The sequence below is a fragment of the Phoxinus phoxinus genome (genome assembly GCF_949152265.1).
Source record: "Phoxinus phoxinus genome assembly, chromosome: 23".
Lineage (NCBI taxonomy): Eukaryota > Metazoa > Chordata > Actinopteri > Cypriniformes > Leuciscidae > Phoxinus > Phoxinus phoxinus.
In genome coordinates, this window is record NC_136898.1 from 16,131,788 (window position 1) to 16,156,008 (window position 24,221).

At 37.0% G+C, this 24,221-nt stretch overlaps 2 protein-coding genes across 2 annotated transcripts in view; one reads left to right on the forward strand and one right to left on the reverse strand.

The window, feature by feature from the left end:
* The window catches only part of LOC306991525 (protein mono-ADP-ribosyltransferase PARP14-like), a 30,360-nt gene extending 17,793 nt beyond the window's left edge, over positions 1–12,567 (forward strand). Inside the window, exons 3-17 of the mRNA XM_079599460.1 lie at positions 986–1,016; positions 1,297–1,500; positions 3,106–3,339; positions 3,468–5,869; positions 6,115–6,351; positions 6,558–6,767; positions 6,947–7,055; positions 7,352–7,501; positions 7,593–7,655; positions 8,663–8,845; positions 8,933–9,139; positions 9,238–9,867; positions 9,965–10,110; positions 10,237–10,411; positions 11,366–12,567. Coding sequence (XP_079455586.1) covers positions 986–1,016; positions 1,297–1,500; positions 3,106–3,339; positions 3,468–5,869; positions 6,115–6,351; positions 6,558–6,767; positions 6,947–7,055; positions 7,352–7,501; positions 7,593–7,655; positions 8,663–8,845; positions 8,933–9,139; positions 9,238–9,867; positions 9,965–10,110; positions 10,237–10,411; positions 11,366–11,646 — 5,262 coding nt within the window. The 3' untranslated portion in view covers positions 11,647–12,567. The remainder of the gene's footprint in view (positions 1–985; positions 1,017–1,296; positions 1,501–3,105; positions 3,340–3,467; positions 5,870–6,114; positions 6,352–6,557; positions 6,768–6,946; positions 7,056–7,351; positions 7,502–7,592; positions 7,656–8,662; positions 8,846–8,932; positions 9,140–9,237; positions 9,868–9,964; positions 10,111–10,236; positions 10,412–11,365) is intronic.
* hrh2b (histamine receptor H2b) lies at positions 12,409–14,845 on the reverse strand (the record flags this gene model as incomplete). The annotated part of the gene is made up of 2 exons (XM_079599463.1): positions 14,044–14,845; positions 12,409–12,750 (listed from the first exon to the last, which is right to left on the reverse strand). Exons 1-2 carry the CDS (start codon positions 14,662–14,664, stop codon positions 12,409–12,411), a joined length of 963 nt encoding a protein of 320 aa, XP_079455589.1. The 5' UTR covers positions 14,665–14,845.
* Between the last annotated feature and the right edge of the window lie 9,376 nt (positions 14,846–24,221).

A 24,221-nucleotide genomic window follows, 5' to 3' on the forward strand; every position in this document is an offset into this window, starting at 1 on the left:
GGGCTAGCCACTGATGCCTCAGTCGCGAAGTTTCTACTCGACAGGTAAAGTTTGGCATGCTATTTGGAGAAATCCATTTAAAATTACTGCTAGTAAAAGCTAATGTAAGCTATGATTAGCGATGCTAGCCCTGGCACAAGTCACGCACCGCGCAGACACAGTAAACATCTCAATTTGTCTAAAGTAGCCTTATGACCAAATGGTAAAAGCCAAAGGTATCACGCTGAAATGTTATAAAACCTTGTGTGTTAATTTTTGATAATTCCAATGTGTGACATAGTGGAAAAAGTGCAAATCTTCTTTTTGAAAGTAGGCTTGTATGAGCCATGGCGACAGCAACTTGTAAACAGCGTGCACGAGGAGAACTAGATTTTACTAGGTAAATTGTGCATGCTCTCTCGTGCACGCGTTTAATAGGCGTTCCCTCTCGGGAGCAGGTAGATGTTGCGCATGTGCATTTTTTTCAAAAAGTGGAGAGGGCGGTTCTTTTCTAAAATTCTGAAAATCTTCCACTATACCTTTAAATTACACAAATATACTTTGTATTTAATCTAATTTTATTAACCAATGTCTTTGCTGCTGACCTTCGATGATCCAATTAAATCATATTAATAAGCAAAACTGACTTTAGTTAAACATCACATTTCTTCTCCTATGTCTTATTCTTCTGCAATCCAGAATGGCAGCACAGCTGAAAGGTTTGTTTGATCTGCATCCTCTACTGTGCAGTCAGATGTGAATTTTCCTTTCCTTCAGCCTGAGGCTTATTCATTGTTAAAAGGGCCTTTACATTTACCAAAAATATACATTTTTGTTGATGTTTATTAATGTTTATTAAAAAACAAACAAGTTATCCCAGCCTAGATGAGAAAACTTGCATAAAAACTAACACTATTAGTTACATTTCAGGGTGTAATGCAATATGTTATGCATTACTTTTAAAAATGACTTCCCCCAACACTGATTGTAAATGCTGTGCTTTCAGGTGGACCAGGCATGTGGATATCAGGAACCAAGTGAGTAAATCATCTGGACTTTGGTCTCTGACTGCATACAGTACATGCATGTGATCTTTTATTAGTTAGGTTATCATGCTGTTATTGCTGATGTACTTTTTAACACATTTGTTTTCAATGTTAAAGATATTTATTACTAAATGATACAAAACATTATTTTGTTAGTTAACTGTAGTTGATACCGGTACAAAAAAAATCATCCTTTAATGATTTTAATCATCCTTTTTTACATCCTGCAATCCTACATTTTATATATGTGTCACTTTTATTTTGCCTGAAGATCAAAGTGCCCCTCAAACTGATTTGGATGTGAAGAAGCCTCAAGAATCAAGTGCTGTGGTCCTGGAGAACCTTCCAGATGAGTTTAAACACGATGTTTTGACTCTTTTGGTGGAGAACATTACAAGTCTTTCTGAAAATGACTTTACCATGGAATTAATACCAGAATTAAGAAAAGCAGTTGTTACCTTTAAAAATCCCAGTGGTAAGTTATCATATAACATACATACTTGTTTATCATAATGTTAGCATATTTCACTTATGGCGCTTTTCCACTGCATGGTACGGTACGGCACGGCACGCTTTGGCGCTTTTCCACTGCATGGTACGGTACGGTTCGGTACGGCACGGCACGCTTTGGCGCTTTTCCACTGCATGATACGGTACGGCTCGGTACGGTACGGCTCACTTATGGCGCATTTCCACTGCATAGTACGGTATGGTACGGCTCGCTTCGGCTCGCTTTAAATGGTACCACCTCTGTTGAGGTTCCAAGCGTACTGTACCGATACTAAACGTGACGTGAAAACACTGCAGATCACTGATTGGTCAGACAGAATCGTCACTTCAGCGTCATTGTATTTGCGACACGAGACACTAAACCCGCTAGATTTAAATAGCCAGACAACAGCCAATGCAGTAGCACCTGTTTTTAGAGTATTTACTTGACAAAATAAGTAAAAAAAATAAAAAAAAATAAATGGTTGAATCGTGGTCAGTGGACGAGGTACAGACGTTCCTCTCGTTGATTGCCACCAGACCTACAAACAGTGTAGGGACAAATTAGAGGCGGCAACTATTAACGATCAGTCCCACCCACTTTGAAGCGGTACTAACTGCAGTGGAAAAGCAACCGAGCTAAAGCGAACCGAACCGTGCCGTACCGAGTCGAGTCGTACCACGCAGTGGAAAAGCGAAGCGAGCCGTACCGTTCCGCGCCAAGACGAACCGTACCGAGCTGAACCGAGCCGTACCATGCAGTGGAAAAGCGCCATTAGTCAAACTCTTTTGCACCAAACTTAATCTTGACTACACAATGCTTAAGTTTTACGTGATGTCTTTTTGGCCTGGAGGAAATTCAAAAAAATAAGAAAATTGTAGATCTAAAAATTTGATATCATAAACACCTTTGATATTTTACTGGTATATAGTTGTATGCTATTATAACTTGACAGGGGCGTGGGAAGAAGGTTTAGGTTGGGGTTGCTGTGTTTTGTTTGTTGTTGGTCACAACATTTAAATAAGAAATATTATCGAGTCTATAAAACATGATAAACTCCACAAATCACAGCAAGCGTATTGGTGAGAAAAATCGTGTAAACAGCATACACACCGGGATATTTGACTGCACATCACTTTTTTTTACATTATTGATTCTGCTTGCAATCGTAATGCAACGGACCGGTATATGGAACATAAAAATAAAATGTGCAGTGTTTTAGTTATTTTTAACATTTCTTGAGTGAGCCATGGTTTAAATAAAGGCTTTTTAACTTTTTTTAACCAGAATTGCCTTGAATCTTTTTCTATACAAGTTTGAAACCCAACCAAAGAGCAGCTTCTGGGTCCTTCCAGCAAGCAGTGCTCCAAGATGTTTTCCTTGATATGTAAATAACACTTAAAAAAAAAAAAATAGCCCACTTAAAAAGTGTTTATCAAGTGATCAAATGCTAAAAATGAATAAATGTAAATTAACAAAAGTTTGCATTGAACTTACAATCCTGTGAAAATGGGGTGCTGCAGCATCCGTACTTCCCGCGCCCCTGATCAAATGCATCCGGCACATTCTGTAAACTATAATTTCTGACAGATGCAGTAAAGTTCCTTGAGGACAGCAGAACGCATAAAAAGTTCAAGAAGAATGATCTGAGGGCCCGTGCACTGGAGAGAAGCACATGTGTGCGGGTGGAGAATCTTCCAGCTGAGGCCAACAACAACAAGATGCTGCTGGAGCTGTATTTTGAGAAATGGGGTGGTCCAGTAGAGGAAGTTATCACAATTCCAGCAGAACACGCAGCCATTATTATCTTTCAGGAGGAAGAAGGTATAAATACATGTGCAGTTGCTGGTAGACTTTGCTGTTACAGTTCTAGATTTGGTTACATTTATTTACCTCATTTTGACAATATCAGTGCATTTATTCATTGTACTTGCTACTTTCATTCTTTACAGCCAAAGAGAGAATTTTGAAGCAAGAGAATAACATCTGTGAAGTTCCAGTCAAGATATATCCCTACTTTAAATCCCTGGATACAGTCTTGTATGGTGGCAACAGACCACATTTGAAGCTGCCTGAACCCATTACGGTCACTGTACATCCTGCCATCAGGGAGTTCCTCCTCAAAAAAGGGGAGATGTCCTCTATTAAAGACCAGATGAGCTCACACTTCTGCCAAATAAACATGGACAAACCTGAAGCTTTGCTCAGTCCTGATCCAGCATTACTGAAACAGAAAGGAGTTACCAGAAGACACATTGATGGCTGGAGTAAGAATGCCTGTGATGCCTTCAAGAAAATAATCTCAAACTACACAACGTCTGAGTGGCCGTTGTCACACCCCTTGTGGTCTAAAGTGGAGAGTGATGTAAAGGAATTAGTGAAAGATAAAGTTTTCACAGATATGGATGGCACTAAAGGTGTCCTGACACTGGCGGGAATGACCCATGAGATAAATGGACTGAAGCCCATCATGGAGAAAATTATAGAGAGAGCAACAAATGAAATGGAGAGAGAGAAGAACAGTGTGACAGACCATATGGAGATTTATCCTGCCATGTACTCTCTGCTTTTACAAGATGGCCTGAAAAGTGCTGTTTCTCCAAACCTGCACATTGACTATGACAAAAAAATAAACAGCTTAGTTTTAGCAGGTCTTCATACAGATATCCTCATGTTCAAGAATTGGGTCCTTGAGAAGAAAATAAAAATGAAACAGAAGCCCTTAAAGATTGACCGTTCAGTACTGGAGTTCCTGAGATCAGTGAACTGTGATGAAATGTCCACAGATCTCTTTATATCTCATGAAATAACTGCTGTCTATACAATCGAAAATGAAGATGTTGTTGTGATTGGGAGCACAGAAAAAGCACTTGTTGATGCAGAGAAGAGGGTGAATATGGTTCTTACATCCAAAGACCTCATTATAGAAGACCAGGGTGTCCTTCAAATGCCAGAGTGGCAGGATCTCAAAAAACAATTGCAAGAATTGTTCAATACTTCCAAAAAGACGTCTGTGATTATAAACTTTTCTAAACAGAGAGACAAAATAATGGTGACTGGATTCAGAGAACCAGTGATGGAGGTCAGTGATAACTTGGGACGTTTCATTGTAGAACACACTAGAATTGAAGAAACTGTTCGTATCAAATCACATGCAGCAGTTGAATTCATAAAAGACAGAAAATCACAAGACTGGCAGCATTTAATGAAGTCTGAGGAGGTGAAAGTGAATTTTGAGTCAAAGAGACCCTGGATCAAACTGTCTGGAGAGCGTGTATTTGTCCAGCCAGTTATGACTCTCTTTAAAAGGTTGGCAGATTCTCTCTACACAGACACACACATCATTAAAAAGGCAGGAGCAAAGAAGTATTTCAAGGAACAGGGTAAAATGATGCTCTCAATACTGTTGAAGGATAAAAGATTTGTTGTGGTGCTCCAGGAAGATGACATGCTAGAAGAGGAGGTTAAATTTTCTGAAAGCAGTTTTGAAGATTTTGGCCAGGTCTCTTGTGAAGTTCGTATGCCAGGTGGAATAACTGTTACTGTCAGGATGGCAGACATTTGCAAGCTCAGTGTGGATGCTGTGGTCAATGCTGCTAATGAAAATCTGATGCACAGTGGTGGTGTAGCTTTCGCACTCCTACAAGCTGCCGGACCATGCCTACAGCAATTCTCTGACCATTACATAAAAGTAAATGGGCCTCTGAAACCTGGAGATGCCATCATCACTGAAGCTGGTGGCCTTCCCTGTAAATATGTGGTACACGCTGTTGGACCTCGCTTCAGCGATTCAGACCGCCGAACCACCGTGCAACGCCTGAGACGAGCTGTGAGGGAAAGCTTGAACCAGGCGTCAAGCAAAAACTGCTCCTCCATTGCAATTCCAGTTATTAGTTCAGGGATATTTGGTTGTCCTCTTGAACTTTGCACTGAATCAATCGCCAAGGAAGTGTGCGAGTACATTGAAGATCATAACCAGAGAGGCTCCAGTAGCACATTAACTGAAATTCACTTGGTTGACAATAATGGCAGCAATGTAAAAGCCATGGCTCAAGCTGTCAGAAAGGAGTTTGCTGCTTATGACCCCAAGATGACTGTCCCTCAGCAAAACAAACCACATGGATACAGTAACTATGGACAAGGCTATCCTGAAAGTGGCCACAGAAACTATGGCCAAAGAAACCAAGTGCTTCAAGGTCCCAAAGGCCTGGGGAATAAAGACTCTGAAGGAAAAGTGCACTCAGGCTCTGGTGGCAGATCCGATAAATCTGAAAGATTGAGTGTTCTTGAGACCAAAACTACAAAAGAGGAACTAAAAATCAATCTGAGCAAAGGGAACATCCAGGATGCACGTGTAAGTGAATTCTAGATTATTTGTTACTCATAAAAACAGAAAAATAGCTTTTAATAAACAGAGCAATTCCAAGAGGGTCCTTGCACCATCCGGGCCCTTGGGCCCTGATTGGTGTTTTTTGACTGGATACCAGTAAAAATATCTAAAAATACTTTTTAAAAAAATTACCTGAGAAGATATTACACTGCATGACATATTATTTTTTAAGTTTCTCCCTCTTCAGAAATGACTTGTTTCTCCTGCAGGCTGATATCATTGTAAACACTATATCGGAGGACTTGGACCTCGGTAAAGGGGCCGTCTCCAGAGCACTCCTTCAGACTGCTGGCCATCAGCTCCAGTCAGAAATCAAGAGAGCTGCTCAATCAAACAATCTGAATTATGGTGAAATGGTCATAACAGATGGTTATAATCTGAATTGTTCCAAAGTCTTCCATGTAGTTTGCCCAATTTGGAACGGTGGACAAGACTCGGCAGATAGGGTGAGACATAGTTTAACTCAAATTGAATTCAGTTAATAACTTTTATGTTGAATTTAAATTAACATTATTTATTAATGTAATTGCTGGCTGATTGTAAATTGTTAAATGAACAATGCAAATGTCCCTCATATGTAGGCTTTACTTATTAACTTAAATTTTACCTTTTTTAAAGATCATAACAGATGTGTTTATTCAAATTTTAAAAGGTACTCGTTCAGATCATTAGAGATTGCCTGAAAAAAGCAGACACCTGTAGAATGGCTTCAGTCGTCTTCCCGGCTATCGGCACTGGGAACCTTGGCTTTCCTAAAGATCTGGTGGCCAGAATCATGCTGACAGAATTCCAGGAATTTAACTGTACAAATCTCCGAGAGGTAACTGTGATCGTGCACCCTTCTGACAAAGAGAGCATTCAGGTGAGTGAAGGAAAAATAGATTCAAGAACCATAAAAACACCAATTAATTTTTTTTCATCTTAAAATATGTTGTTTTTGTTGTTGTTAAACAACCTTTTTTGTTTACATTTTGATAATCTACAGTACCATAGTTGCTCATGTTAATGTTGTCTTGTATATGTCTGTGATTTATCTATTAGTGCTTTGCCAGCATCTTTAGAAATGGGATCCAGGGTCCCATCATAAAAGCAGCACATCAACATTCAATGCCTAAAATAAATACTCCTGGCAAGTCAGCTCAGACCTCTGGTAACTTTCTTATCTGATGTCAATCCCACTTATTTTTATGTCGTTGTCACTGAATGCAAATGTCACTGGTTTTATAACCAAATTATAAAACCAGATGTTGACTAGTGGTCAATAGTATAAGTTTTAACATACATGACTATGATTGGTTTGTATGATATAAACTTTATTGTAAGAATATTTTCAATTTGTAAGCATAAGTAAAGAAATCAATTAATATAGAGCAGTTAAATTGTGTAATCAGGTTCATTTGAGATTTTTCCATACATCTCTGCGTTTTATTATTTTCTTATAATTAGGGCTCGTTGGCAAAGTGTCCTCTCCCTCTCTTGGGGTGCACACTATGCAGCTGGGTCGAGTGACTCTGGAGGTTTCATCAGGAGATATAACTAAAGAAAAAACGGATGCAATTGTCAACTCCTCAAATCAGACATTTTCTCTGAAAGCAGGTTAATCCAACTTCATTTCAGTTTTATTTAGAATTAATTTCACATGCAAAGAGAATTACAATGTAACTGCCAATTTCTCTTTGTAATCCAGGAGTATCAAAGGCCATTTTAGACGCCGCTGGATTACAAGTGGAAAATGAATGTTCACAGATTGGTTTGTATTCATTCAAATTTGATATTTTATCTTTTAGATTTATACACCAAAAGGGATCTAATGAACTTTAGATACTATTGGTAAATAGGGTGACCACCCGTCCCGCTTTGCGTTGTACCGCACAGCATTTTCACCCCTTGTCCCGCACGTCGCATATTGAGAAAATGTCCCGCATTTCCATCATTCCATCTGTTGGTTTTTAATGATCATATTAAGAAAACGTGCATGCGATCTTTTGCCTTTTTAAGAAAGCATTTTATTTATTCTTTTTGTGCCGTAGTTTTTCACCTATATTTAACAGCGCTTCGTCAGAAGTGCAAATACAACAGCCGTTTTTAAAATCATATCCAATGGTTGAAATGAAAGGAGTAAACACGGTCACTGGTAGGTTGTGTCGGCTGTCAATCAAAATGTGGAGCGGTGATTCGTTCCATGTGTTCCCTGTCAGAAAACAAATGGATAATTCGGTAAATTAAAATGTGAATTTAACATTTAGAACTAGAACTTATTGCCTGTTGTGGTTGTTCTAATTCACATCCTTTCTAAAAATATAAAAGTTTTTGGTTTAATAGATTCTTAATATATAAGACTGTCAATTAACAAATTTTATGTTGTTTTTTATTTTATTTGATCTTTATTTATTTTGTTGGATTTTAGTTGGACTTGGTCAGAACTGTTTCAAAAATAGTTATCTGCATGATGCCTGCTGCCTTTGGGCTCAGTGATGTTGAACTTAAATGACATGTAAAATAAAGTGTTATGTTAGGCTACATTGTAATGTAATGGTGTTTTCTGGAAGGGACTAAAGAACAAAGTATTTTAATCAGCTGAAAGGCAGAATAAAAATGTTTTTATTAAGTTAGATAGACATTATATAACAGTTTCAGGTTATTTTTTAGTGTTGGTCACATGTCCCACATTGTCCCACACAAACTTAGTAATCGTCCCACATTTGGTTTGTTTGATGGTGGTCACCCTATTGGTAAACCCATTTTTTTTTCCAAAAGTGAGATCATCAAACACGCAGCCAACAGAGATTGTGACCTCAGCCGGGCACCTGCCATGTGGAAACATCATCCATATTATTGGTCGCAATGGTCCATCTGACATTAAGGATGTCGTTTTGTCTGTTCTGAAGTTGTGCGAGTCACTCCAAATGACTTCTGTTGCCTTCCCAGCTCTTGGCACTGGTAAGACTCTTTGTCTGGTAGTACAGTAGTTGCAGTACATTGCTGATTATTTGCTTTTTTTTGGTAAATGTGTCTCTAACCCTTTAGGTCAGGGTGGTGCAAAACCAGCTGATGTTGCAGATGCAATGGTTGATGCCGTTGTTGACTTTGTGAAGAAAAAGAAACCGGTGCATGTAAAGTTTGTGAAGTTTCTCATATTCCAGACGAACATGTTGTCAGACTTCCACCAAAGCATGGTCAGAAGATCTGGTGAGAAAGTAGAGGACGATAAAAGTATGCTTACCAAAATTAAAGGTCAGTAAACAATAAAAAGAATGCTTTTTCTATTATTTGAATACATTTTTTTTACACTAAAAATAATGTATCCCTATTTTTTTCTATCAAACCTGCAGACTTTTTTTCTACCAAATCTGCAGACTTTTTTTGGGGGGGGAATTCAGAATCTCCCACAAATGAAGAGTTTGTGATGGTGAGTGAGGAAATCGAGCCAGCTGTGTTCCAGCTGTGTGGAGAGACACCAGAGGACCTGAAGGAAGCCAGAGACATGATCAACAACTTGATAGTACGGGAGCATTTGACCATCCCAATCCGTGATCCAGCCATTGCTCATTTCACAAAGGAGGATGCAGAAATACTGAACGGCATGCAGAGGGAGTTCACAGTCAGTGTCCAACTTGAGAAGAAAGGCCAAGACTCTGTCATCACATTGGAGGGACTGACAAGAGATGTTCACTGTTCAGAGAGTCGTATTCGGGATATGATCCGCAAGGTGGAAAGGAATGAAAGCCGAAGACGTGAGGCATTTATGATCAGCAGTATGGTCACGTGGCAATATCAGGAGAAGGGGCGTAGCGTCATGGACTTTGATACGTTAACTAATTATGACCTGGAAAATGCCTTTCGGAACCGGCAACTTTCAGTGAAAATCAAGATTAATAATGTTGAATATGATGCCGATTTAGGTCGCAAAGAAGCCACAAGAGGGAGCATGAGGATTGAACTGAACAGAGTAGATCTGCAAGGTACAGTAATATTATTTTTATAATTTATAATGATCATAAGGCCATCATGTACAAAGATTAGTTATTCATGTTTTTTTCTTTTTGCCCATAAATGCAGCTGCAGCTCGAAGTTCTTTGCCTTCACACTGGGAGGACATGAAAGGAAATGGGGTTGTTCTTGTAAAACTCACAGCAGGCTCGACTGAATATGACGAAGTGGAGAAAGAGTTCAGAAGAACCCGACTACGTTCTAACATCATTGAAGTAAGACTAGACTAAGGAGAAGGAGGAATGTATATTTAGCAGTTTTGAAAGGTTTTGGTGTTGTAATTTAGCACTATTGTGTAATAGTAATGTTTTATTAAGCTGAATGTTTATTCTTGTCTTTAGATTGAAAGAGTCCAGAACAGCACACTTTGGAGAAACTACATGATCAAAAAGGAAGAACTGGAAGACAAAAACAACCACAAAAACAATGAACAGCGTCTCTTCCACGGCACTGGCCCTGATAAGACAGAGCAGATCAACCACCACGGCTTCAATCGCAGCTACGCTGGGATGCATGGTATAAGTCTGTTTCAAAGTTCAGTTTAGGGAAGCAGAACCGGCAAACATTAAACGTAAACTTTAATACTAAAATGAACATAAATAACGAAATAAGAAGAGTGGCAGCTGGCAAGAATGAAATGTAATATATGTACACATATGAAATATACATATATGAAATATATCCACATATATAAAATATATATGCCCATATATATGCCCATATATAAAACCTATTAGAAAATGGAACAATTGACATATAAAACCAGGCCATATATTTTATATATGTATAATAGTGTTTTTTCATATACATGTCACATATATAATTACCAGTTTTCAAATAGAATTTGTGTAGTATTTGTTTTGTTTTTATGAGCTGGTCAAGAAGAAGTAAAATAATAATAAATAATACATTTTATTTAGATTTAGAATCTTTATAAGATTTGAAAATGAGATAAAAAATTGAAATGAAATGTGGATATGTAGACTTGATCTGTAGACTTGAAATAAATAGTTAAATAGTAAATAGTTTGGCATATATAAATTAAACATATCGGTGACATATGGTCAAAACATACAGTATTATATAAATAATAAGCATATACATCATATTAATATATGTCAATATACTCATTTATTATGGCAAATTTATATATGTTAAAAACCTATATCAACATATATGTAGAGATATGTATATATGTGATAGCAATATATTGTCTTATATTTAGCATATATGACGGCATCACTAGCGATATAGGGACATATATGTTATATATTACATTTCCGTATGGGATGCAGCTCATATAAACGAACAAATAACAACTTAAAATGTCCCAGGCCTGGTCCTCTTTCACCCTTCACTGTCCTCACCCGGCCCTGCTTGCCACAATGTTAAATTCAGCATACATTTTATTTGTACTTGTATCAATTTGTCTTTTAAACCAACAGTCTATTGCTCTTGTTCTGTTTTTAGGAGCCATGTATGGGAATGGATCATATTTTGCTGTGGACCCGAGTTACTCTGCCCAAGGCTATTCTAAACCTGGTGTCAACGGACATAAACGCATGTATCTCGCCAGGGTGCTTGTCGGTGATTTCACTCAAGGAAAACCGGGCCTTCCTGTTCCCCCTGCGAAGAGCACCAATAGTGCTGATCTTTATAACAGTGTGACTGACAGCATAAGCAACCCAACCATGTTTGTGATATTTAATGATGTACAGGCTTACCCAGAATACCTCATCACCTTCCAGTGATTTGTTGTTTTTGTTCCTATTTTTATCAGGTTGAACTGAGTGGTGTATGACCTGTAAAATATTTACTAGCAGGAATTATAGAAATTGATGAGAAAAAAATAAATAGAGGACAATAATGTAATCCTTAGCAAGGCTTTGTGCAAACCTAAGCACATTCAGATATTTCTGATTTTGGTTTAATCTCGTGGTTCTCTTTTAATCTTCGGGTTAATCAGCAACATATTTGTTTTTAGCCTGTTAATTTAACATAATACATAAAAACCAATAAGGAAAATTATTTGTGATGAGCATTTCTGTTTTACAGTGGATGAAAGAGCACATTGATTCAAATTATATTTTGTAAATGTAACAAACATGTTGACTGAAATACCATTTGAAACATTTCAAATAGCCTAACTCTTATTTTACAGTATGTTTCTGTTTACATCTCTATGATGTTACAGTTAAGTGCTAAAGTCGACTCACCCGGGGCCGGATCTAGGCATGGGCAGGGGTGGAATGCCTAATTCCTTCTGATATTATTGCCAAATATGTCAATATAATAATTAAATATTAGTGCATTTGGAATATCTATGTCAGCATTTGTATATTGTTGAATCCGGTATTATAATTAAAGAGTCATTGCAGGCCAGTCTTATCTTCATTTTGGGATTCTAGCATACTTCATGTAATATGCATTCACTGCAGTTAATCTCTCGAAGTGTGAAACGAGTCCTGGTGTCCATTGCATGTTTTCGTTGTATAGCTATGAGTCTGTTTCTTTTAGAAGGGATGAACAAAAGGCAAATCCCCCTGATTGCTGCGTCTAAAGCTGAGCAGATGTGCGCATGCTCGACGGAAATCCCGGTTCAAGGCTGGGTAGAGAATGGGGTTCAGTGCAGAGTTGAGGTATCCTAACCAAAGAACGATAGAGTGAGTTAATCTGTTCGGATGGGTCTCTGCCCACATTCCCATGTATGTGAAGTAGGTAAAATATGGGAACCAGCAGATGACGAAAGCACCAAGCACTGCTGCCAGGGTCACGGTGGCTTTGTGTTCCCGCGCAGTGGCAACTGCATTGGCAGCCTGAGCAAAGGATGGAGTGGTTGCCCGTATACGACGCACCTAAAAGTGAGACATGAAGAGAGAGTGAGAAAGGGAACAGAGATTTTTTTTTTTCTGGTTGGATGCAATGAGATATATGTTACGATAGTTATGAGGTAGGTCAATGACAAATAAGAACGTCCACAAAAAAAAAAAAATTGTGTTGGGGTGTGCCTTTTTTATTTTTAGGAATACTCTTTGTAGTCATATTGTGTTCAAATCGTTTAATTCCAACAAAATGTTAAAATTAGTGACTACTGTCACTTAGTGTAACCATAAAATAACTAATAATTTTTCAAATGCAAATTTCACGATTTACACGATTTATGATATTTTAAGAAAGATCATGATCTTGATTTTGATCTTTCCATGATGTAATTTTCTCTTTTTTTTATGCGTACTTCTACATACTGGTCTGCATCACATAACCTTATTCTAAATTTAAGCAGTGCAACTTTTTGTTGTTCATATGACCCTGGACCACAAAACCAGTCACATTAAAAACATTTTAAATTGAGATGTATACATAATTTGAAAGCTGAATAAATACGCTTTCCATTGATTTATGTTTTGTTAGAATAGGACACTATTTGGCCGAGATACAACTATTTGAACATCTGGAATCTGAGGGTGCAAAAAAAAATCTAAACATTGAGAAAATTGCCTTTAAAGTTGTCCATTTATGTTCGCGATTGTGCTGCATTCACTCACAAAAATAGATGTTTTATATATTTACGGTAGAAAATTTACAAAATATCTTCATGGAACATGATCTTTACTTAATAATATCCTAATGATTTTTGGCATAATAGAAAAATCTATGATTTTGACCTATGGCTATTGCCACAAATATACCCATGCGACTTGTGACTGGTTTTGTGATCCAGGGTCACATATTTAATTTATAAGAGGATTATGCCAAACTGCTTAATAAGGTTTTCTCTTCAATAATTTAACTCTTTTAATATTTTCTTCTTCTTCATGATATCAGGGCAGTTGTATCACCCTGAATAATTCTAAAAATAACTTGTAAAAAATTTCTGTGGAGCTATCAAAACATTTTCTTCAGATTCCTGACTTGCCCTGTAACTCTACCAATGGTGTGAGTTTGGGAAGGGGCTAGTTTTGACCAACCAATAGTTGGTCAGCTGACATTTTTCTTTTACTTTATTCTTGTACCCTCACAAAAATACAAAATGAATTTTAATTCAGAAATTAAAAACATGTCCATCATAGAGATGTAGTTTGAAATGAATAAATAGGCCTACATCGGGACACACTTGTCATGTCATTGACCCAAGTGAAGAAACGTACCTGCTCACGTGCAACACAAAATATACGATGGTACATTCCACACATGACCAGCAGAGGGAGGTAGAAGATTCCAAATGCTTTCAGAAGCACATACTTATTATTCCATTCATAGCGGCAGGTCCTGCCTAGCTCTCCTTCATCCCACATGACCCAGTCCAGGTTTTGCACTCTGAAGTTAGTTGTGTTCCAGCCTAGGTTAATAGACACAAAGGACACAGCCAGAGAGCACGTCCAGATTCCAGTCAGAGTGATCGCCACCCGTCTAGGTGTGACCCTCCTGGGATAGCAGAGCGGGCTGGAAATGGCAAGATAGCGATCCACACTAATGGCTAGTAGAGTGAGGATTGAAGCACTGCAGAGCATTACATCCAAAGAGATGTAGATGTTGCAGAAAACACCTCCGAGAGGCCATCTCCCATTGCGTAACTCCAGCATGGCAGAGAGCGGCAGTACCAGCAAACCCAGCAGCAAGTCTGTCACAGCCAGTGATAGTATAAAACAGCTACTAATCTGGTGCAGACGCCGACTGGTGGCCACAGCCAGACAAACCAGTACGTTTCCACAAATGGTCAGAGCAATGAAGGCCACCAGTACCACCCAGCGCAGGGCAGTGAATGTCATTGTTGGCTGCTGAAGCAGGAAAGCTTGGAGATTTGTGTCCTCGTATGTCAGAGTGATATCCAAACTAGTTTAGTCAGGACACGTGTCATCTGTTTTTCTCAAACATTTACATTGGGTGCTATAAAACTGCCATAACATTAACATCTATGGCTACTGCTCAGATATCAGCCCAGGCTTGTTCCTACAAGAAAAAAAGAACATGGTTACAGAAAAAAAGCAGCCATTTGGATAATTCATTTAGAACCTTTAGTAATGTGTACCACTTCAAATATTACAGTACCTAATCCCATCCCAGTGTAAAGTGCTGTAGGTTCATTTAAAAAGTATAACTCAGTGGTGCTATCAAAACATTTGCTTCACATTCCCGACCTGCTCTATAAACTACCAATGGTGTGAATTTTGGAAAGGTTGATCAATCTATCCAATTGATCAACCAATAGTAGGTGGTTATTTAAATGCCCTAATTGAACTAAGGCCTAATCATGGCTTAATCTAAGCCCTGTATGTGAAACCAGACCTTCATCAGGTTATTCCAACCTAGGCTTATTGGAAAAACATGTCTCTACCTAGTGATGCATTTTAGATAATGCTTTGTGAAGCTTTGAAAATTCTGAAAATCATTTGTTTCGAGTCATTAGCATGTGATTTCAGTATTGGGTTTCGTATTTGTTGTAGCATTAGGAGAGTTTGACAGTGTGACGTCGCACAGACTGATCGGCACCTAACAAATGCAATGCATTTTGGTTAGAAAGTGTGCCATCAAAGTAATGCAAGAGCAAGATGATTCCAGCCACCTGGGTCAGGCGCTGCAGTTGTCCCAAATCGGCTTCACATGGACACAGCTGTTTCACGATTGGCTGGATTCACCGAAGACAATTATCACATGTGTTTCGTGGTTTATTCTAACACATTCAGCTCAGCTGATGCTCACAAATTCACTTTTCACGTAACCTTAAAGTTGTGTCATGGTTATCAAAAGAACACGAATAAAAATTAGACTGACTTTATTGGTATTTAAATAATATGCTTATGTTGAACTTTACTAGTACAAATTGGCTCTGTATTAAGCAGTACATAAAGTAATGAATGAAAAGTGTTCCTGTTCCCTCATGAAACCGTCTAAAAGGTCTGTGTATTTGACAAATATTGCATCTAATCCACATCATAAATAATAATGTATGCAAACATCTCACGAGCATCAATACAGGAAGCAGAAAGTGTCCAACTTCAAGTTTCAATTTTCAACTCCTCCCCAATTACAACTGCAGATCTCATGTTATAGTTCAACTCAATCACATCTTATATGGAATCAGCAATCAGCTGTGATTGACATGATTGGTGAACTCTTTAGAACCCACTGTCGGGGCAGAGTTTGTGCTGAACTGGTTTAAAAAAAAAAAAGTGTATCAAACTGCCAAAGTCATGTGATTTTAGGCTTTGTTTCATAACAATTGGTCACCACAAAAAAACGATTTCTGTGATCCAATGAACATTATTATTATTATTTTTTTTACCTTATCTTTGTTTTTATGCATTTTGTACAATAAAAAGGATGTGTTGTTGTTAAAAGTCTCTTGACCTGATTTACCAAGCTCTCTATAAAACAAACAAAACAAGCCCTACGCATTTATATTATACTGACCACTTCATATTTAATGGCATTAGATGATTTGTTCAGTGCATTTAATAGATTCAACTTTCACTAAAACATTTCCTATTGGTATTAAAAGGTGTTTTTATGCATGTTGTGAGTTTTTTTTTTTTTTTTTTTTTTTTGCATTTTCCTCGTTCTGACGGTCATCATGCCTTTTTGTTTTGAAAAACTCCAAACACGTAAATATTCAGTTCCCTGCAGTTTCCAGCTCAAATTACCGCTAGTGGCAACTTTCAACATCAACATTTACTCTCTTTCACAAATGTTATGATTACAGGGGCTTATTTTCATGCGGTGTCCCTCAAAACACTTTTAGCACAATGCATAATGCTTCTAAAAAGTAATACATTTTGACGTTTGCATCAAATAATCGGCTCCATATATGTGGCTTTTCTGTAAACTTGCTTGGAAGCTCACCTGGTGCAGCCTTGTAAGTTACAGTAAAAGAGACAAGACTAAAAGTACATGGTTCCTTCAGAAAATGCTTTTTTATTTAATGTTTTCTTTTGATAACATTAGTTAGGGTATGGTTTAGTAGGTGGTATTTTACATGTTTCAATATACTTTAGCATTAACAATTTGATTTCCGACTTGCCGTGTTACGTACAACAACTGACATAATAAAATGTTGCAAGATCTATTTCGAATAAAACGGAACCTGATTTTACTGTCACTCACTGGACATTTCATTTTTATATTGTCACTAAAAGCGCAAGGAGCAATATTGTAATTTTGCAGAAATGTCACCAAATGCATGTTTTTCCAATGAGCCTGGGTTGGCTTATTCTCTGCCATTCATATTTTGAAACATGTGTTGGCACAAAGAAATGTTAATGAATGCGCTTGTCTGATATGGTGTGGTATTATGTCTACTGGAAGGTCACCCCAAAAAAAAAATGTATGCAAATCTGAATCTAAATTGAATGCAAATTTAATTCAAAACTTCGGCCCCTGTTCACTGCAAGGACAAAAAGGCCTGAGTTATACAAGATCTTAGAGAATCCGATATCTCTCTCAATTGTAGCTTATCTCTTTTTCTCTTGTTTGTTTTTAATATTAAGTTTTGATTTAAATCACAGTGGTGGGGTGCTTGGATGTTGATTTATTTTCCCTCTATTTTGCATTCAACATTAGTTGCCAATGATGAACACTGTTGTGGTAAAATCACAGTAGGAGATGACAACGGGTTAAACAGATACTTGTAAAGCACACAGTCACAATATCATTGGTATCCATGTGGATTTTACAGCACCAGACATGTTTGCACAAGTGAGAAATATACAATCGAGAGACCATAATTGCTGGGCAATCTCATTTATTCCTTTGACATCCATATAAACACTCTGGGATGTTTGTCAATTTGGGTTATTTTACACACCCTCATAAAATAAATTAAATAGTTTGCCACCATAATATAGGCTATATGATGGCCAGACATTCTGCACTTGCAAAAAAGGACAACAGAGTGTCGTTTGTCCCTACGCAGTTGAAACTAAAAAAATATCTTCTCAGATCAGGTCATTCTCTGATAATGAATAATTTCTTTTAAAAATGTAAACAAGGTCATAACAAGACATTGAGGGACTAGCAGGAAGATTTGTCCAACCAAAATTCAGAATCTTTTTCTTAACCCAGCCTAATGTGCAGCTACGTCTATAAATAAGACATTCATTTTCCCTCAAGCCTTTGCAGTTCTGATTTGCTGCTAGTGCAAAATTACACTTTGCAGCTTTAAACTACTAATAAATTCTGGTTACAGCCTTGCAAAGTAGCAATAGTTATTAATCACAAGCAGACAGTGTTACGAGATTTTCAGTTTCCGTGGGAGAAGACTTCCGTTCATCTGCAGAACACAATTTTTTTTCTTTTTATGAAATCTGAGAGATTTCTGTTCCTCCATTGACAAGTCTACGCAACTACATGTTTCCAACCCTGGAACCAACCCAGTGTTGAACCTTTCCTTAGCAGTTTATAATGTTTTTGTTAGTACTTTTTTGTTGCAGTCATCCATGATTGAATGACAAGCATTACAGCAAAACTGCCTTCGTCTGCATTTATTTCAGTGTGTTGAGCTCTTCCTTTGTGAGGCTTTAAAACAGTGTCTTTTATTATTAGTAAATATAATTTGTTGAATACATCACTGCCTGTAACAACCAAATCATCATTTGTTCTTTGACCATTTGTCATGTACGTGGACGATGGAACATTTTTGACTAGTGAATATTTGTAAACTTTGGATTCATGTTAAAACATACATGGAATAAAGATTGATTATGACCTTTATTAGTCTTTGATTATTGGAAGTTAGTGTAAAGTGTGATGGAGTGGATAGTTCACTTCAAAATGAAAATTATTTTATAATTTACTCACCCTTAAAGGTAGGGTAGGTCAGAATTGTCTAAAAAAAACTTTTATTCAAATTTGTTTAAACTGTCTTTATATACCAATGCATAATTAAAATGTAAGTACTCTGATAAAAAGAGTATAAAAATCGAGTGACTCTAGACCGTTTAATCTTCATTAAACACAGCTCATTAATTCCATTCACTCCCACCTAAAAACGGGTGCGCGACTGCGCGCACGTGGGCAGAGCCAGTAATAACGGCGGTAGTCATGGCGACGTCGAGTGACAGTCGCGCAAGCCAATCCTGTGATTCGTCCCGAATGGAGATAATGAGCTGTGTTTAATGAAGATTAAACGGTCTAGAGTCACTCGATTTTTATACTCTTTTTATCAGAGTACTTACATTTTAATTATGCATTGATATATATAGAAAGTTTAATCAAATTTGGTAAAAAGTTTTTATATAAATCCTACCTACCCTACCTTTAAGTTGTTTTAAACCTGTTTGAATTTCTTTCTTCTGCTGAACACAAAAATAAGATATTTTGGTTGTCCACCAAACAGTTGATGGACCCCAATGACTTCCATAGTATTTTTTTTTCCTACTATGGAAGTCAATGGGGTCCATAAACTGTCTGGTTACCAACATTCTTCAAAATATCTTCTTTTGTGTTCAGCAGAAGAAAGAAATTCATACAGGTTTGAAACAACTTAGTTAGCAAATGATGACAGATTTGTATTTTGTTTTATTAGACTATTCCTTTAAGAGTTGTGTTTGTGTTGAAAGCAGCACAAAAGCTTTGCTAACCATGCTCGGTTTCATAACCCCGCTTTTCTAAATTACAAGCGTGAGATGTTTCTTTACCCGGGGTTAAAAGCAGTGTTCAGAGTGACGGTAACACAGAGTTAAGTGCAGTGTGAAAAGCCCTTGAGTGTAAACATGATGAAATACTGATAAAAAATGAGAAACCTCTGTTAGAAGCATCTGATCAAAAACACTTGATATTTTCATTTCCATCAAGTAAATATCACAACATCTTTAAAAGGGAAATGTCACATCAAAACATGGTTGGAAAGAAACTAAGAAATACATAAAAATGCACACATGAGCATGCAAATGTAAAATTTGGTTGTAGGGGAAGGGGACATTGTAAAACATTAACCTCTTTCAGTCAAAGGTTACCGGTAAACAAATTGAATAAAAGTGTGACTAAGGACAATATCGATTTGCATTGTGAAATTTCTTGTGTGCATATTTGATTTGGCATCTTCCTGTAGTTAATACTGTAATATCTCTCCCCCTTTTAAGCATTCGTTTGTTACCGCAGAAACATATTTACACAAGATCAAGCATTTTCATTACGCACTTTCATGGCAGAGGTCAAATCAATGTTAGATTGCAAGGAATGCTCAAACATAAATGCAGGTGAGAGATGGCCGATGGCAACGACACAATTAAAGCGCTTTCATTCGGCATTCTCTGCAGTGTAGAAACATGAGCTTAAATACGTTTCCATGACAAAATTCCAAGCTCACCAAGTTATACAATATTTGCCCGGTGTTCTATTAGACATATTAACAGACCTTTTTTAAAACTGCATGAACTTTAACTCGTACATGCTCTGGCCCTTTCACATGCACAGAAATGTGTGTTCATGCTCTAGATATTCGCTCGGTGAATCATGCTGAAATAAATGAATGGTTTAAGTGTGCAAGTATGAGGTTGATGACAATATTGTGCCTTCAAGTAACAGTGAATCAAACAGTTGTATAATAGCAATAGAAAGCCTCAACTCCATGGGCTGTCAATCTAGAGCAAAATAGCGAACAAACGGCCTAGAAATCTAAAAAATATAAACAAACAGAAAACTCATTGGCTGAAGCGTGATCTAGAATTATAGCCATGATAACAATGGACAGTTTCTATGTGTGTGGTCTCACGTCTAACAAACAGTTCGCTGAAGTGTAGCCTGAACAGAAGATGATGCTAACTCATCCATCTTTAAACAATGACGAAAAGCAATAATTCTTTCAACATACCATCTGGCTACCTTCGTCAATGTTTAGTTTCTTTGCTTGGAATCCAAAAATAAATAACCAGGCGGCAGTCTGCAGGTTTTCCAAAATGTATAGGACAAACAATAGCATCTATATTTTATCACTTGCTTATGTTAAACATAACTACTTATGGGGTTGCTTATGCGATTTAGAATGCTTTTCACAAAGGGAAATCTTTAAACTTAATCAAGCTTTAATTTGGGGTCAGATTTAGTTTTGAAATTCTGAAATTTTTACTCAGCAAGGGTGCATTAAATTCAACAAAAGTGATATTAAACACTTGTATATTGCAAGAGGTTTATATTTAAAATAAATGTTGTTTTTTAGAATGCTCTATAAAAATGTTCCATTCAAATATTAAGCAGCACAGCAACTGTTTTCAACATTGATAATAAAATGATATGTTTTTGAGCAGCATCACCATATTAGAATGATTTCTGAAGGATCATGTGACACTGAAGACTGGAATAAAAAAAATAAAACTACAATTCTTAAAACGCAAACCCAAAGATATTCTCTTCTCAATAAATCAGTTTAGTATATAAAACTGCATGGTAGGTCTGAAACTCTTTTCACTCCAAACATTCTTTCAAAAAGGCAGTGAAAGGATGTAACTCACATTCTGCCGGTGTATCACGGTTACAAAGTGGAAGAAGGTTCCTGCATGAGCTGGTGTTCACATCACTGTAACAGAGAGATTTTTTGCGTCTGTGTGTCTTTCAGCGCTTCTGTGCTCTTATTCCTTAGTTTCACACCTCTATTTCCCTCCTTGTGTCGACCACTCCCTCTGTCAGTCTTAGTATTTATAATCTGCTATGAAATAAACATTGTTATCTTATCACTGTGCACGCTCACTTAGTTCTCTTTTTCTCACGGTACAACATGCTACTGTTTTTGGACAGATATTAGACTTTGGGACAAACATGGATAAATATAAAATATCTGTCTGCTTTTTCTTGATTTTGTTAACATTGATCTACTGATCTTCAAAAGGAAATATTTATCAGGAGGGTTACAGTAATAAAGTGATTGTTGCCGGGGTTTGTGTGCATCTGATGCGTAACAGAGAAGCTTAAGTTTGTGACATATGAACTATCAATCATGAGCCAAAAATCCAGAAACAACAAAAGAGCCGTGTTGAAATAGATAGTTTGTAATTATTGCAACTGCAAAGCGACTACGCAGGCTACAAATGCTTTTGATTTTTTGATATAGCCCTCATAAACATTAAATGGTTGCATGTTAACAGGTTGTAGCATTCATCAAACTCTGTAAGCCTATTATCTATCGCAATATTGGATTTTATGAAGTAAAAGATTAATGCAGAGAGCTGCGACTCACCCATTGTATATTAAAAGACCCCTATCAGTCTTGATGCAAAGTTCCACATCCAGATACATGCCACTCATGTAAATTCAGTTCACTGCTGATCATGTATGTCATTCTCATTGGCTGCCTTCTTATATTTTATAATTTCTGTAAATTTCTAAAGGCAATACTCAATGTACTAGTAACTAAAAAAAAATGACTTTATGTTCTCGAGCCGCAGCTCTTTTATGCAGCAGAAGCACTGGTGGTGTGAAAGCCTAATTCAGACCTGCTGTTGCATTTACACTGTTTACACACTTACTCGCTGCTTACGCACATAGGGTGTTTTTAATCAAAGAGATAAGGATTCCAAGCAAGATTCTTCTAATTTATTAATTATTAGTTGATAAGGTGTTTGACATGACCCTTAATGATTGACAGCCTGATAGTTGTTTGTTAGTTTTATCTGTGTAATTACAGTGTGGACTGATAAGAACATATATGGTCTGTTATAATTTTCCAGCATTAAATGACTGTGTGAAACCTAAAAGGGGCAGCTGTATCATGCGTTTATGACACTCGAGAGATTATCATCATGTCACTTAATTAAGTCAGATCAACTGATTTAGAAAAAAATGGGATTAACAGTCTTGAAAAATCTGAATAAATTCTAAACTTCTAAAGATAAGTCAATACATAAACATATAATAAACAAACAAATACAAATATTTTACAGCATTTTTAAAAATAGTTAGCATTGATTTGTATATAAAAAAATTATATAAATATATTGTTGAGTTATAAATCATGTTCGTTCATAATACATTGATTAATATTGATTTATACAACTTTAAATAACATACACAGAAATTAAAATTAACTATATTAATTGTTAGTTCTTAATGTAACAACAAATGACAACAAGTTTAAATATTATAATATATTATTTTATATCATATGTAATATTTAATATACAGTATTTTAGTTTTATATATACATATTGCGCATCTAGTGTATTTCTGTATTTATATAGAGAACAAAATAGAGATTTTGTGAATTTATAAACTTAAGGCAAATACATGCCAGAATTAAATGAAGACTTATACCTAGACTTTAGTCCATTTTTATAAGTTTTGTTTTGTTTTTGTGGTTGTCTAATATTGATATGGAAACTAGATATATCAGTGAGTGAATGTTCAATATTTTATAAGAGGTTGATCACATCAGCAGTTTACTAATCATGTGACTTACTAAATGAATGTTATTAGTCTCACCTGTGTTTGTGCTACTCTCCCGGAGGAAGGCATGTGACGAAACACATAGTTTTTGTTTGTGTAATAAAGGATTTTAAGAACTTTGTTGAAGGCTTGGGTATACTTCATATTCCGCATTCCGCTCCGTCTCACGCACAGTTGAGTGCACAAGCCATTCAAAGGCCCTGTCCCAAATGGTGCACTTCATGTGGACTTTCGGTCTCGTAGTCTACGATTCCGTAGGCCGTCCCATTCATCATTTTAACGCTCCGAAGTGTGCTCAGCAGCGCCCCCTTTGTACCCTTGAAGCGGTCTTCCGCGAAGCCCGCATGGATGCAGGCTCCACACACTTTAACTACCCAGGAATCCTTGCGAAAGGCCAATCAGACAACGGATGGGAGGAGATTATCATTACGGTTTTTATGACCTATGTGTAGCTACATTTGACCAGTTGTTACCTCAGTTTATACAAACATTATGGTCATTGACCAGTGGTTGATGTCTCAAACATAATAATAGCGTGTTGAATAATATGATCGCATTATGATTCATACTTGTAAATTCATCTGAAACTAAAATGGTAATCGTAGTTAAAATGGAACATTATGAATTATTATGTACAACTGTATACATAATTTAAATAAGCATGATGTATCTATTGTCTAATGCCCAGGTGGCATACACAATATCAAAATATAGAACTGTAAAAGCAGGCTGTGTAGTTGACATGGAGATAAGACGACGGAGCGCAAAAATGTGATTTCTCTGCATGGCAAGCCATCTCGCAAACAAAATATTAAAAACAACAACAACAATAGGCAGCATATTTCCCCGAACCTGCAGCTCCTATCCAACAACAACCAGACCGTTATTTCCGGCGTGACAATCGAGTCTGTCCAAAAAATACCTCCCAATGCGCCCTCGAGGACTCGCGCCAGGG